The sequence below is a fragment of the Siniperca chuatsi genome, linkage group LG5 (genome assembly GCF_020085105.1).
Source record: "Siniperca chuatsi isolate FFG_IHB_CAS linkage group LG5, ASM2008510v1, whole genome shotgun sequence".
Lineage (NCBI taxonomy): Eukaryota > Metazoa > Chordata > Actinopteri > Centrarchiformes > Sinipercidae > Siniperca > Siniperca chuatsi.
The window spans coordinates 10,233,458-10,249,674 of NC_058046.1; the positions used below are offsets into that span (position 1 = coordinate 10,233,458).

General features: G+C 43.6%; 1 protein-coding gene across 14 annotated transcripts in view; it reads right to left on the minus strand.

Moving 5' to 3' along the window:
• The window catches only part of fbrsl1 (fibrosin-like 1), a 270,998-nt gene that overhangs the window by 20,685 nt on the left and 234,096 nt on the right, over nt 1-16,217 (minus strand). For all 14 annotated transcript variants that reach the window (XM_044195676.1, XM_044195668.1, XM_044195675.1 and 11 more), the window contains one exon: nt 14,977-15,025. In XM_044195676.1, coding sequence (XP_044051611.1) covers nt 14,977-15,025 — 49 coding nt within the window. The remainder of the gene's footprint in view (nt 1-14,976; nt 15,026-16,217) is intronic.

The following is a 16,217-nucleotide window of genomic DNA, read 5'->3' on the forward strand; positions in this document are numbered from 1 at the left end:
GAGAGCTGGCACCAGTCTGGTCCTATGTGGCCTTTACGCAGCCAGATGGCCCAGCTTAGAATGGCTTGGACCAGTCTGGAATGGCTTGGCCCTGAGCTGGACAAAGATGGGCTGGTTGTCATCATCCAAGAGACCTCAATAAAGGATAACGTGGCTCCTCGCTATGACCAGGATATCCCTCTAAAGCATGGTCTGTTGACACATGCCATGTCATGAACACAATGCAGACAGAAGCCCTGAAGGACAGCACTGCACACTTTTGCTCTCAGATACTTTGAGTTGCAAAACTATAGACTTTAATAGTATAGTTTATAGACTCACTTTTGAAGCTTTTTTAAACCACTTTATTTTAAACACACACCTGGCTACCTGTAAATGGACCCAATGACCTCATGAATGAAACGAGGACCCTAGAGAATATTCTCATTCAGCCTCCAACTAAAACCCTCAGCAAACTAATGCTGTGAATGCAAATAAGTGTGTTACATAAATTATCTGCTCACTGTGGACACGATGCCAGTATATACAACAGCCAGGGAAATAGAACCTGTATGCAAAAAGCCTTTTCATATTAGATATGAGGGTATGCAAATTCTCCCTGTGACAAGGGGGGTCGGGGGCTAAGAGAAGCTTTAGGCCACTCGGTGTTCTCATTTACTAGGCAAACACTGTGGTTCACTCCCTTCATGGCTTTGCCAAAGCATAAACAGTCAGGGCACTGATAAAATAAGGACATGAACAGACAGATATTTAAATAAAGCAGCATATCTGCTGAAAGACGTTGGAGGATGCAGAAGGTATGTGAGAATGCACGCTGCCTTGATCCATCTCCCGCTGGCTCTGGTTGACAGAATATTTTGCTGCTCTTGACGGTTGAGCTCACAATGATTTGGTTTTTGTAGCTCTCTAGACAAGCAATCTGCACAGAGCCAAGGCTTAGCTCACGAGTGAGTGACTGAGGAAGATGGCTATAACAGATACTGGCAGAAGGCAGGAAACCGCAGTCTTGCCAATCAACACTTCATTGCTGTGAGGTATTCAGTCATAAAAAAAGGTGGGGTGATTTCAACAAAATTATTTTGTATAAGAGGAACAGAAGGGCTGAGCAGTGTTGAATCATTGTGCTAATAATAAAATCATAGGAGAAATTTGCAATGGCTTGCTTTCCCTCACGCTATTTAATCTGCCTCGAGCATCTCCAAGCTGGTAACGAGGGGAGCCAAGGCGACGTTTTTGCAAATCACTCAGAGATGTTAATGGGGGAGTGGACGAGGAGAAAGCTGGCCAAGATAGCTAAAGAGTGGGGACAGCTGGCACGTTTCAATTATTTCTCTCTGTCTCTTTACTGCAGCTGACAAAAGGAGTGGATGGCAGCAGAATGGGGATGGGTGTTAAGCTGTAACACGTTTACAGTCAAAGCCCAGGCATAAATTGAGAACCAAATGTTCATTTCAGAGAACTCAGCTCAAGCTGCAGGATGAATCCGTTTTTCCTGTGTATATCAGATCCCAATTCAAACACCAGCCATATGGTGCAGGACACATATGCCATTCACCTCTCATGGCACATATGCCAAAGTTGTGGATGGGAGGCAAATGACGTGGAGCACTTCTTCAAATCGGAAAGGAGAGAGAGAGAGTAAAACAGAGGACTAAATGTGGTTTTATGTCATATACAGCGGTGCTCCAAAAGCAATGTTGAACCTTTATTAATCCCTGGCTATAATATACTGCAGAGAAGTAAGTCGCCTCCACACTCACGCTTCCCTGTTCTTCCCTGAATCTCCATCAGGGCCCATCCCCCTGCAGAGCTGTTTCTAGCAGAGCTCATGTGCTCTGGGACTGCCATCAGTCTCAGCTTCTTATGAACACAGCTGGGTCATCTAAGGTCAGTGACACTGGGCTCTCCTAAATAAAAGGGTGGACATCTTGGAACTTTCAACAGAAAAGCTCAAGTCTAATGGCTGCTCTGACATGGCCCACCCTGCCAGCCTGGAATTTGACCCCTTTCACTGCCCCTGACCCATCACAGACCCTGGTGACCATTCTTACCCAGAGGCCGCTGTGGACAGACAGCCAAAAGGCAGGGAAAGGGAGGGGTGATCTGAACTTTAAGGCTGAATTTTGTGTTGAAAAGAAGGGGAGCCTTCAGGAGTTATTTGTGCAATGCTGCAAGCACTAGCCTTATCATTCCATTAATTAGCATGACACGCCTGCCTGATGGACTTGAACGCCGCAGCAGCAGCTGTCTCAATTGATTACGGCAGTGGACGCGGTGCTGCAATTATCGAGTTGACTGGAGACAACGCCTGCCACTTCTAATAAAGGACTTAACTCCTGCTTCCCTCTTCACAGCACAGCGGTGGGAGGACAGTGGCAGCCTCCCTGTATCTCCCGTACCTTTTAGACCTTTTCAGAGTCTCTCCACGGGCTGCTGTGGAGCTCAGTGTGGGCTGTAGTTCTTGAGTAGCATGTCAGCTTTACTTAAGCTCGCATAACGTCTGAACAGCATCATTTTGGTGCCCCACAGGAAAGCATCCTCTATTAGCCCACCAACTGGCTCACAATCCACAGATAAAGGAAGGAACGGAGGTAGGAAAGAAAGAGAAAAGGAGAAAGAATGAGATGTAAGAGACACAAAGACAGGGAGCTTTTGCCAGGAAGCTTCAAGTCCAAGCAGAAATGGAGGGAGTGAGTGCTCAGCAATGTAAATAGAGGCACTGCTTTCCAGCCTCATTTCATGTATGAACAGGCATGAAGCCCACATGCCTCTAAGTGGATATAATATTATCTTTCAGTGCCGTAGTGATTACTTCTCAATGGAAGGGAGATGGCTGGGTGAAATCATTCAACAAATCCTAAGTGGCATGACAGTGGGCTGAAAGAGCCTGCATGTTTTTCTTTTCCTCCTCCTCCATCTCCATTTTCAATCCCCACTCAGAAAGCAAAGCAACAATTGGAAGCTGACAGCTCCCAACCGTTTGCCATATCTCATTCACTGTTTTGACTATGCAGCTGTGCCATAAAAGGGGTAGGACAAACATCTCTGCAGACATATCATATTTCCTTAATGTTTTGCAGATACAGGGGTTTGTCTGTACTCACCTGTTTCATGCAAATACAGCAGCCATTTTCATGATGTCAGATAATACCCTCTGACAGCCAAGAATGCTGAGGCAGCTAGCTTTTCCAAGTGGTGGTATTCTATAGGTGACAATGGCTAAAAACAAATGCCTCTTTATCAACAACTGCCAGAAAGCTAGATTGTCAATCAACCACCACATTTCTTCTTCTTGTCATGTTTACATGTTGAAGCATCCTGTTTTTACAGGCCAGGGTTGCTGATCTTCACTATGCTGATCGAAGTTCAGGGTTCTCAGTCATTCAGAAGATTCCATTGTACATTACAGTGTGCCACAGGAATTTTATTGCATAGGGTCGAATAAATAAATAAAATCTAATTTCATAAAACAAATAAACTAAAACCAATCTATGATACCAACTTATTTGTAGCCAGAGCAAAGATACATTACCAAGTTTAACTTCCCACACTACAACCAAAAATACATTTCATATGCATTTCCAAATATATTTGTTTCATGTAGACGATTCAGTCATTACACAAAATAGACAAATTTCAGATCCACTGTTGAAAACATTCACTATTAGAGCTTTAAATAACAATTTGTCAGTATTTTTATTTTTTTTTTTCATGAATTTTCTTTAAAATTATTTCACAGAGCCCAAGAGATCTCTTCTCTGACCCACAGTCTAAACCCCAAAGATATTCAATTTACAAAGATATAAAACAGCAAATCCTCACATTTGAGAAGCTAGAACCAGCAAATGTTTTTTAGCTTGATAAATGACTTAAATGATTAACTGATTATCAAAATCAATGTTTAATGTTTTTATCAGTTTATTGATTAATCAATTAAAAATCTAGTTTGAATTTGTTATTTACCATTTTATATGTAGCAAATTATAGTATCTCTAAATGATCCAGAATATATGTAAAATTTCCCTCACAGGGAGGGTGGATGCAATAGGGTAGAATTTTAGTGGACCATTTGTCTAAAGATAACACCCCAGTGTGCATTAAAGTGCTTGCGCTTAATCTTCACATATCTACGGGCCCCCAGGGAAACACACTGTCCAGTATAGACACACTGATGTAATCAATGCCTCTTCTATAGGAGGATCCTGCTGCTGAGCTGCTCCTGGGGTGCTGCTGGGTAATTAGGCTTACAGATGGAGACCCAGCAGCTGTTGAAGACTAGACTAGAGCTGGCATTTTCCCCTGCTAATGTCTACATGCCAAAAGAGTGGCGTTCTTACGAGCTTCAAGCTTTTTTTCTGCAACAGTCAGAGCTCGTGATATCTGGAAGTAGACTTAAAAAAAATCTTGCACTAGTCTGAGTTTTCATTTTTGGGGGGGCGATGAATTACATGTCAAGGCTGATGACACACTTAGAGGACCGAGGTGGAGATGTTTGAAATAGCTTTCATACAGAGCTTAGTTAGACAAACACACACAAAAGCCTCCTCAAAATCACTCCCTTCCCTCTCCCGAGCACCTCGTTCTCCACCACCGCAGGAAAAGAGTGACAATTGGAGAGTGTATATGGTTCGCAAACATTTGCTGTCCTTCCTTGTACCCCATTCATCATTCTTGATTAGATAGAGAGAGCATGACAGAGAAAGAGGGATAAAGTGACCCACACTGGGGTAGAAAGAGGGAGAAAGAGGTTAGTTAATAAGGCAGAGGAGAGGGGAGAGGGAGCAGAGGGCAGGGAGTTGTCAGGTAAACTAATGGAGACAAGGCCCGGATTCTGACCTGTGTGGCGGCTGCTAACCTAAACCCACCACCGTCTGCCCCCATCTCCTCTAAGTCCTAGCCACACATACAGGCAAGCAGCAACACACACACACAGAGGTAGGAGAATCTGGGTCTGGCCTTCTCGAGCCAGAGTGGACAAGGAATATTCTCAACAGCCGGCAAGTTTTCAGTGCTGCTATGAGCTGCCGTATTTCACTGTGGTGTTCCAAGTGCAGCAAGTGAAGAATTGATTTGTTTGGAGTGTGAAGGCGGCGTGTCAGTTTGGGGAAATGTGTGAATGTGTGTATGTCTGTGAGGAGAGGGGGATGCACGGTGAAACAGGAGCGAAATTGGACTCCGAAACGAGCCAAATCGCTTGTGAGATGAAACAGACTACACCAGGAAAAAAAAAAAAACGAAAAACAACACAAGGCCCGAGAAAAGTGTCGAGCAAGGCAGGCTGGCACAAAAGCAAAAAACAGAAACAAAACAAAACAAACACACTTTTCTTTCTGCTCGACATATTTCAGACTGCAGATGACAAAACAACACTGAAAGAGTTAGAGGAATCAAAATCAAACCGCCAAGTGTGTCTGACTGTTTCATGAATCCGTGTTGAAGCGGAGGCTCCACACCACATCAAACCCTGTAAATTCTCCTGAAAGCCTCCTTCTCTTCCTTTAGCAGCCAGCGCTTAGATTATTGTGTGCAGCTAAAAGGTAAGTGCTGGGAGTGTCACACTTGAGAGTGTGTTTTAAGCACCATAAAGTATCAAGACCCAGATGGCTCATCCTCCCTGAAAAACATGTCCACTCTACCTCGGCTCCAGTAGCACCTGCTACCAGGATTAGGTCAGTGCTACGCCAACCCAGCACACTAATACAGTGTGCCGCAGCTGATAAGGAGCCCAGGGCACTTCAGCACTTGCGCCGCACAACAATTGATGATCTGTATCATTAGTGATAGCGATAGCCATATATAGATCTTTTCCAAAAACACAGGGAGCCACAATTTTGATGTAATTTGTCACTGTTAGGCTTCAACAGATGTGGTCTTTTGAAAGTCGATATCAGTGGTGATAGTTTTTGACTGAGCCTGAAGATGACTTGGTTATGCTTTTGGTTTGCTACCCAGTATGTATAAATGTTACGTTATTGTCAATAAAGTATTTAAAGATTTCACAAAAAAAGCTTAGACATATTTTGGAACATTAAAACTGAATGACCATTCCTAGTTGCAGTAGTAATATTAGTGACAAAGTGCATTGATATATAATCAAAATGCCTCAATTAAGGTTATGGGCTTCTTAAAAACAAAGAGTACAGTACTGATCGGTGCTACAATATGCATGTAATCAATCAAACTGCATTATATAGAGGTGGAAAAAACTGATCTTAACAAAAGGCAAATATCAGCAAGACCATATATCAGTTTAATCCTGGCTGATACTGCTGATAGTGCTCTGTTCACACTTCTCCATGGGTCATGTGGCATTGGAGCAATTTCTCTCCCTCCTTCCCAAAGTAAACAACAGTGAAATCCCAGTCCTGCTGCACACCCCTCAACACAGCAGCACTAACCCAACAGCCAGGGAGGTTGGAGCCCATGCTCTGCTGAATGGGGTATTACAGTCAGTCAGAGGCCATTAGGGGCCCCACCACCAGGGCCCAGTGCAAGGAATTCACCAGTAGCCAAAAACAACAGCCAAACAGATGACCGCTTGAATATTGGAGGAGACCTCACTGTGCATGTTCTTTTTTTTTTACCTTGCCTGAAATGGTCAGAATGCAGGCCCCTGTGTCTTGGCAAATTACAGCCTGTCTGTTAACAAACACTCATGCCCAGTGAAAATACAGGACCAAACACAAGCCCTTTCTCAGCAGTGTGTGTTGGGTTACTGCTTTGCTTTGCATTCAAGGCTAATAGCTAGGCTCTATCGCAAACCTCTCCAAACCCAGCCCTCTGTCAAACATACTGTACTAGTCCAAACCTGCGGTATTGCCTCTAGACAGAGTGGCTCTGATAAGTCACTGACAGAAACATGGATGCTAATATGCTACCACTGGAAAGGTATGGAGCTCAGAAATACTGAACAAACAGTAGAAGAGGACCACCCATCTGGAAATACTTTATATGGCAGGCTGACATTTCGGTTTGATTTGGGATCTTGTTTCCTGGGTTCATCTCCTTTCTCCCCAGAATCCTCTCTGGCACATTCTTCTAATGCATGAATGTCCTTGTCCGTCATGGAATCTGAAGCATTTTACATCCGTTCTGTTCCTGGCGATGGTTTTCCCATCTTTATAAGCCTGTGTGAACTGCTTCCCAAAATGTCCAATCCATTACAAGCATGTTTGTAATATCCATCTAGGCTGACGACTGTCCCCTTGCCAGCGATTGTACATTATCCAAGCATCGTGTTTGGCCACAATCGCCTACCATCTGGCTTTGTCAATGAGCGTTACAGCCTCATCTGCAAACAACATTGGCTCTGAACCGCTGAACACAGATGAGCTTAAAATGCACATAGTGGGGAACTGGGATCTTCAAACAAATGCAGGGTGGGGGAAAAACCCACTCTCCCTGGCAGAATGACTCGAGCTTGGAATAAAGGATTAAAAACAAGAAAACCTGCAAGTGATCACAGGCGACACGCTTTACATTTCAGGCCTGACAGTAGTGATAAGACGCTGGTCATGTATTCTCCCAAGTAAACAATGAAAATGCCTTCCACACTGCAGCTGGCTGTCTCCACTGGAGGAGGAGGAGGATTAAGATTAGACAGAAGATGTGATGAGAGCTGCTGCTCTCTAGAGTTATCCTTTCTAAATTCTTCCCTTTATCCCCTCTTAAAAAAAAGAATGCAACAAGGAGCCTACATCCATTCAAGCCAATGGCACTTCTCTGTTTAGATGTGGGCCAACCTGTGTTTTACAAGTTGGTCAGCTAACTGCAGGGGCTGCAGCATATCTGTCAAAAAGATTTTCCCTGGTCAGGTAGTCTCTGATTTCCTCACTCACTGGTGAAGCATCAGCTCCCTTCACACGGCTAAGACCTTGGTTTATAATGGAGCAGTTAGTGAACTAGACCACGGCAAGACTACAGCTAAGATGGGTTGGGTTCAGCATGCAGGTTTGCTGTCAATGGGATGTCTTTGCATGTAATAGTCATTTATTGAATTATCTCTGCAATGCTTTGCCCGCTGAGCTCAGCCAAAAAACTCATCATATCAAATAATATCTTAACCTTTTGTCTCGATGACAGTAATCCTGTTACCTGCTTTCAGCATTGACATCAACATTCTCCCTGCTGTGTGCTTGCAATTGATGGCTGCACAAGTGGAAATGTCAGCTGAGGTGTAATTGTCACCTATAGGTCAAAGCCACAGTAAAAATTCAAATGTGCGTTTTTCTAGCATGGTGTGCAATGCTGCTGATGGTGTAGTAGCTGAGGTGTAGTAGGTGAGGGGAATCATGTGCATGGCTAGCAGTAAATTGGCATTTTATAATTTAACCTGAACTGAAGAGACATCAAAAGCCTCAGGGGAGCACTGGCCTCTGTTGTGTATAGGAGATGACTTTGAAGCTGCCCAGTAATGCTCAGTATTGAAGTGATTCAATATATTCACTTTGACTTTATCTTATACACTGTGAAGCCCTCTGTATATGCCATTCTATTCTTATCAGTAAGATGGGAAGCAGAGCTGAGAGATGACGCACCCCTGGCATTATAAACTGAAAATGTATAGTTTAAGTGCAGCAGCCAAAATGCTGGTCATGCCCCTGACAACTTATCCTAAAACTCCCTCATGGCCTTTAGTGATTTTGTAATTGCTCCCTCTCCACAGCTAAAGCTGAATCCATATTCAGTCAATGAACACAGAGCCACACAATGGAGCCTAATTTTGCAGCCTTCAATGTGTCCCCCATTTTCTGTCACAATAGCTGATCACCACCCAGAGGCTCGTAGACACAGATGACAGGGACTGATGGGACTGACTGACAGGTGTCAAACGTCCTGTCATGTAATGACTAACATAGAAGTAGAAATACATTGACTCTCTAGCAGAGTTTCTGTTTGATTGAAGCACAACTTGCAGTGACCCAATACTCTAAACAGGGGCTAAGTTAATATTTCATACACATGGGCTCTCTGCACAGAGCAGACACTTTTCTAATGGACATAATAGTGCTCTAAAGGGGCCACAGAGTGCACACAGGGATAGCATGACATATCAGCAATGATTTTACAAGCCAGCTAATTGCTGGGCATAGAAAAACAGGAGTGTCTTTGAAAACAGGCGGCTTGTAAGAGCCAGTGCAGTTTGACATCACTTCCTGAATCATACAAAACCAAACAATTCCCTTCAGTCAGCTTTTCAAGGTGCCAGGCCATAGAGGGACTGGGGATAATGTGGCTTGGTCCCTTTGACCGCCTGCCACTCTACATAAAAAATACATGATGATGTAATCGTAATTTAAAACGCTATAAATATTGAAGAATTAAAATAATTTATGGAACACAGCAGTGTAACAGCATGTGCATGAGTGTATGTGTGTGTGGGAGAGTTTTGTCTCCTTTCACTCCTCTCTTGCAGCGTATGGTGAAACGATGGGCAGCAGCGGTGCAAGCTGGGAATTCTGTAATTGCTTTTTCTGTCCCTGAAGCAGGCCTTCCTGCTTTAAATCAAAAAAGGCAATCTCTGTCAGTAATGGCTCAATTAATAATTAAACACGTGTCTTATCTCTGCCGAGCTCCCCCTATTTATTTTCATCTCTACGACAGGCATGGCTGCACAAACAGCATTAGCACTATCAATAAAGGGAGCATTAATATCAGCCCCTTTCTCCAAAAACAAATCACCCAGTTCATAAGCTGTCCTATGTCTGTGAATAGTAATAACCCGAAGATTAATAAAGAAACAAGCCATATTTTTTGGTTTTCTTCAGTTTCTCCTAAGTATTTTCTCTCCCTGAACTGAGAGTGTTAGCTAACCAATCTGCTTTCTGTATTCTGCTAGGAGTTTGTACCTTTTTAATATTTAAATTAAATCAGGGGAACACATGAGCTGCTGTTCAAGCTCAGTAACAAGTGAGGTGGTGTTAGAGCAAGAAGGATGGTTTCTTATATGCGTCCAACTACTCTACTAAACTACCAACCTCCAGCTCCCTTTTGCACATAGTGCGACTGTCACATACGAATGCCCAAACCCCAAAACACCAGAGCTTGACCATAAGTGCTATGTCAATACAGGAACACTGGTCTTCTTGATAAAGAAAGCAAGCTGCCTGGACTTTGTCAAACAAATCACAGTAGGTACTGGAGGTGAGCCTCACCAGGCTTAGATTCCACAGCGATGATGGCGCTTGCTAATCTGGCTGTGTGAAGCCTCTGCAGCCCTTGTGTTTTTCCAACAACATGTCTGCCCTCCAGTCATCTAGCCTGCCTGCTAGCCAGCCAGCCAGTCACACTCTCCATCTACCTCCACTCTATCCTGATTCAACAGCGGCGAAAAGCTGATTTGTTGGTCAGAGGGTCAACCTCCATTCATTATTTAATGGGTGAGAGGCTGCAAACAGTCAGGCTGGCTGCCGAGGTTAGTGATACATTACACTGACCTGGCCAGAGGAGAGCTGCCCGGCTGAATACAAACATGCGCTCTCATCTACTTCACTATGCCTGAGCTGCCCTCAATCCCCCCTGCCCTGGCCTTGCTGCTCCCTCTCCAATCACCATCCTTCCTCTCTTCTCTAGCATTCAGAATCCAGCAGGTGAGACTGTGTTTCATTTTCCTGAAGCTTGCACTGCAGGAGCAGGTCTGTAGCTCTGGCTGGCCCAGGTAACAGAAGAGGAGGAGGAGGAGGAGGAGGCCATATCTCTTTTATTGACATGCAGCAAACAGCAGTGGCAGAACAAAGGCCACTCAGCACCTATTGAGAGAGCGGGCCTGCAGACAGGGTGGTTGATTAGGGATTCGACACGGGGACCCTGGACTGTGTAGCACATAATGAGAGCTTAGGGAGCAAGCCATGATCCGATGGGGGAAGGAGGTAAGGCGGAGGCGGGCTAAGGATTGAAGAGGGGAGAGGTGGGCTTCTACCATAAGGAATTGATTTCCCACAATAGCAGATTGATATATGAGTAAAAGGGCTCCATATAAAAAAAGCAAGGGTATGGGCAGATCCTAAATCCTTAAGCTACAGCATTGGTAATGTGTTTATATATAAACAGTTAGAGGATAAGCCCTAAATCCACTGCCAAGCTAAATGGTTTATGCATCTTTTTTGTTTGTTTACTTCTGTGTCAATTAAGCAAATTGGTCCGACATCCCTGACGAGCAAGAGATCTAAAGTGAGTGGATTTTGAATTCATGTCCAAAAGCTTCTATCTCCCTGAACACCACAGTAACCCTGTCTTCACCTTTCATATGGCCTCAGAGAGATGTTAACAGAGTCAGATGTGCATGATGGGAGTTGTGTGTGTGCTTTTTTTCTCTTCTTCGTCTGCACGCTCTCTCCTTCCTTTGTTCCACTGGTCTAATCCAGTATGTGTGGGCCGGTAAGTTTAATGGAAACAATTTATTAAGTCCGGCTTAAAATGCCATCTGCAGCTAAGCCTCCCAAAGCTGCTAAGCTCCTGGTTTCGCCCCGGAGCTTGCTGTGTTCACGCTTACTGTAATGCTCTGTTTAAAATGAGCACAACGGGTCAAAATTAATCAGGATTACAAGGGCACAAATCCACTTCAAAAATGGGTTTTCTACCAATCTTTCTCCTGCTATCCCAAGATGCCCCAGGTTTGTCTAGTGGACCGCACACCACACAGGTTTACCCTCACACCAGGTAGCACCTAGCTTGGACAACAAGACCTCAGAGAGAACAAGGGGGCAGTAAAAGATGTTGCCTTTGCCTAGACTATACCTATTGCTCTAAAACCCACAGATACAAACATTCAACATAGTCCCTGCAGATTCCAAAGTGTTCTTCTCAGATATTTCTAGCCAGTGACAGCTAGGTGATAACTCCCCACCACTTCCATAAGCGCAGCATTGTGAAATGTTATAAGAAGGCCTACCAGTGAAGTGTTTATCTGTGCTCTGTGGAGGTGCCCCGTACATGCTCAGCAGCTACATTTAGCTTCTCATTCGCCTTCAAGCAAGTGACAACAGTAAACTCTGACCTGCAATTCAATAAGAGTAGCCTTGAGTGGAGCACAAGTCTTCAAAGTGCTTTTACTTAAACACGCCATCCTCCAGGAAATCAATAATTTGCAAGAGGTTTAAGACAGGAAATAAACAAAAGCCAATAACTGTTAGATAATGCTTGCCCTTTGCTGTACCTTCCTACCTCATAACCACCAACACAGACAGACATTCAGCAGAACTTGTACTAGCTCTTGGGTAACAACATCCAAAGAGAATTGCACAGTGTGTGTTGTGTTATTACAGATACTATTAACTTGTGCTATTATCTGTACTATTATCTTGCATCTATAACAGGTTGTCAACAGACTAACGATGTGGAGATGGCGAAAAGTAAATATGAGAGAACGAAGGCAAGAGTGTCTGGGTTTTGCCCAAAACCATGTTCTGTGTGCATAATTACAGCGCTCTGCCATCGCTGATTACAATGTTGGTCTTTCCTCTCCTCTATTAATCCTGAACCGTTTCATTAACATGACAGACTGTGGGCCTGTGTGCAATTTGAACTTAACCTCAACTGTTTGTACCCGTAACTGCTCACCAAAATAAAGTTCAGAAAGGAGCACAATGTTGAAAAGCAAGGAAGAGATAAAAGAAACAACACTCATTACCTAGAGAAATGTACACGCCAAACATCATCGCAGCATTATATATTTATGTATGCCATAATGTTTGTGTGTGTGTATGTGTGTGTGTGCGTCTGTCTGAGTGTCTCCCAGCCAACAGCTCGACAGGCCTGGTGATCAGAGGAAAGCAGGCTTTTCATTGGTCCCACAGGACTGTGCGCGAGACCGGTAATGGGGCACATACGCCGCATTCTAAACCAGAGGAAAACAGCCTGTGGGCTGCTCTGTATTACACACACACATTATACACACACAGAAAAACCAGTCTAGGCCAAAAACAAACACTGTCCTAGAATCCATTACAGCACAAAACAACAACATTGGAATGGGAGAAGAGAGCTGGCTGGTGGCAGCTCTGCAATTGTAGTGTGATAACGTCTTCCTCATTTTCACCAAATCACTTTATCAAACCACTGATTTCTTTGCTGCCTCACCCTTTCTAACCCCTAATTCTAATCTGGTACCCTTCTTCTAAATTACTGTTTCTTCCAAACAGGATCTGGTTGATCTGTGTGACAATCAGGAGAGACTGATTGGATTATCTGGATGTAATTCCATGGTCCTAATCCTCAACCCTGTGTGCACATTAGCAAGATCCACAGAGGCCTTCGTTCGCCAGCTGACATAGAAGGGGTGTTTGAGTGTGTGGATGTGTGTGTAAAAGACAATGGCTATGTCTGTGTATGTGCCTGCACTAGCAGTTCTCCACAGCAGAGTATGTTTATATGCAGCCATGCTCTATACGGGCATGCTGAGAAAATAAGTCAACACCCTGACAGCTGACAACAGCAGTAGTCCAGCGTCCCAGTGGAGAATAGATGGAGTCAGATGCGGGCTAGTTGTTTTCTAAACCATGCAAGTCTGGAAGTCATTGTCATTGTGAACGCTGGCTTCACGAGGCTGACGCTGGTCACAGGTCATCTACATCACACAGCCGGCAGGCCTGGTTTCTTTCCTCCTTGTCAGCCATGCTTTTCCACTCAGCAGTCAAAGCTACTGTGCTAAACCAAGCAACACCTTAATATGTTGTTGAGAGGGAATCTAGCTTTCACAGTGGATGTTCTGATGTGGGGGTGAATAAAATGGAGGTAAACAAAAACCTGTAATTTGTGATTATCAAAGGCAGGAGGGAGATTTACACCAATGGTACAAATCTCTGCATCTTTCCTTTGTGGATAAAAGTTGAATTTAGAAGAGAGGTGGTCCAAAATTAAATGAAATGAAATTAAAAGTGAAAAGATGAAAAACAAAACTAAACTGGTTAACAGCCTTTTTTACAATGACCATAGGTCAGTGATCAGAATGGTGTCCATAACAGCGGTCTGCTCTTCAGAAATAACAGACGGTAATGGCGTAATCAAATCGAGTATTCAACAAAGCTGAGCTGTGTAAAATAATATATAATCTAGGTATAGATAGTTTGAGCCTGAGTACTACATTTTTCAAGACCTACCTCAAAAAATTTTCAACAGTAGTATAATATATCTATGTGACAGTTTACACTAACATGGTTTCTATTAGGATGACATTTTTTAACAGTCCAGTTGAGGCAAGCTGATCTATTTATCCAGTCTGTCCTGCAGACATGCCCCCCCTCTCATATGGACATAGTTTACATTGTTCTGCACTTCCACTTCTCCCTCTGCTTGTGTTAACGGCACTGCTTCCTCGTTACTGCCCTGGGGGGACGTGGTCTGTATGCTGCTATCTGCCTGCATCCACAACTTGACACCTTTCTCCCTGCTCTGGCGTGGCAAGCATCATTGCATTTAGTGAATATACAGGTGCACTCTACATTCTATGCCCATATGGTATACACCAACACATGTATATGGTTGGACTCACATGGACACACTAAAGCACAAAATCGTAAGAAACTATGCACGAACATACAAAAGCAAAGGTCTTATAATCCACATATGTGCATATGCAAACGCACTAACACAGAGTTTGTGTTGTCTGGGGGGCTGACAAAGCTCTTTCTCTTTCTTTCCTTTGACATCTATTATAGGCCAGGCCTGCTGTCAGAGAGCTTGTATTGCCTGAGGGAAGTTCCCATTTGTGGGAGCATGTGGCAGGGAGGCTCTAAATCCCCTCTAATGAACCAATATGTAGGAGGACTAAGCCTTTGGCAGGGTCGTCCAAGAAACGCCACTCCTCACCCAGGCAAAAATGTATGCATATGTAGTCAGCAGACCTTGTTAATGTCTGCTGACATTTAAATCTGAATGAAAGCAGCAGGATTAGAGTGGAGAAGATTTGGAGTAAATCGCAAAACCCAGTTGTTGTTATGAGTATGAATGAGGCAGAGGAGGAAAGAAAACAGAGCTTACCTTTGGGTGTGGTAGGGGAAAAGAGCTTCTCTGATCCTACATCAGACACCTGGAAAAACAAGAAGGCAGACCTTTAGTGGACTTGTCTAATGAGCTGAATCGGTTCCAAATTTGGGTCAATCCTATTAAAATCTGACTAATATAATCTAAGATTATTCATCAAAATTAATGCAAGCACTGACACATTTTGTCTGTCAGGTAAAAGGCTTATTCAGTCACAAATGTGGCCACAAGTACTTGGAGGAAATGTCCAGCTGCCACACAGTATCACACAGTCAATCATAAGACAGCCAACAAGAAGAGCTCCCTCTGTACCTGATGGTCCCTGTCTGGCTTTTTCCTGTTGAGGTAACATTAGGTGGCACTGTTGTGCCACTTGAAAACCCTCAAAAGAAATGTTGTCACAGACAGAGGAAGTCAGTAAGGTGGCTATGCAGCATTAGAACACAAAGGCTCCTGCATACACGCTGCCGCTCAGAAATCACATTTTGTTAATAACATATCTCATGAATAGAATGTGGTTCTACTCTGAAAGCAAAATCCAAAGACAATATCAACCCATACTGGAAGTAAACAGATCTGTCAACAACATGAGCATTTATTGGGCCAACAGTAACAGTTGTTACTGATTTGGCTGACAGTGAGCAGTGGAAACCTGGTGGACTACAGTCAAATAGAGGTTGAGTCACTTGAGGAAGAAAGGCATCTCACTATGATGTGATAGTGGAGACTTCTAGACTAAACACTGCAAGGTATTTTCCTCTCTGCTTTAGATGGATATGTAGATTCTGGCAAGCACCACCTAAATCAAAACACACCATACATTTTTACAAAAATAAATATGCACTGGCCAGATGGGACATTTTTAAATACTATGACTGAAAAGCAGTAAATCCACAAAACCTGGTATTGTGCAAAATACCATAGCAAAAAGTCTGTGTGCTTGGAAGATAATATTAACAATGAAAATCCTCCTCAGCCTGTAAAATCAGCCCATATAGGGGTTCTGTTTATAGCCACAATTTCCCTTTGCTTTAGATGCTCTCATCTGGGTTCTGCATACTTGTAAAATGCTGCAAGAGCTGAACATATGTTCCTACCAAAAGGCCCAAGTGTCCTTAACTGCCATGCTTGTATTTTATGCTGCACAAAGGGAGCATATGTAAAGAATGAACAGTGAATCAGAGTGAGTGCAAGAGAGACAGAGACAAAAAGAGAAAGCAAATGATTTTGTAAACACA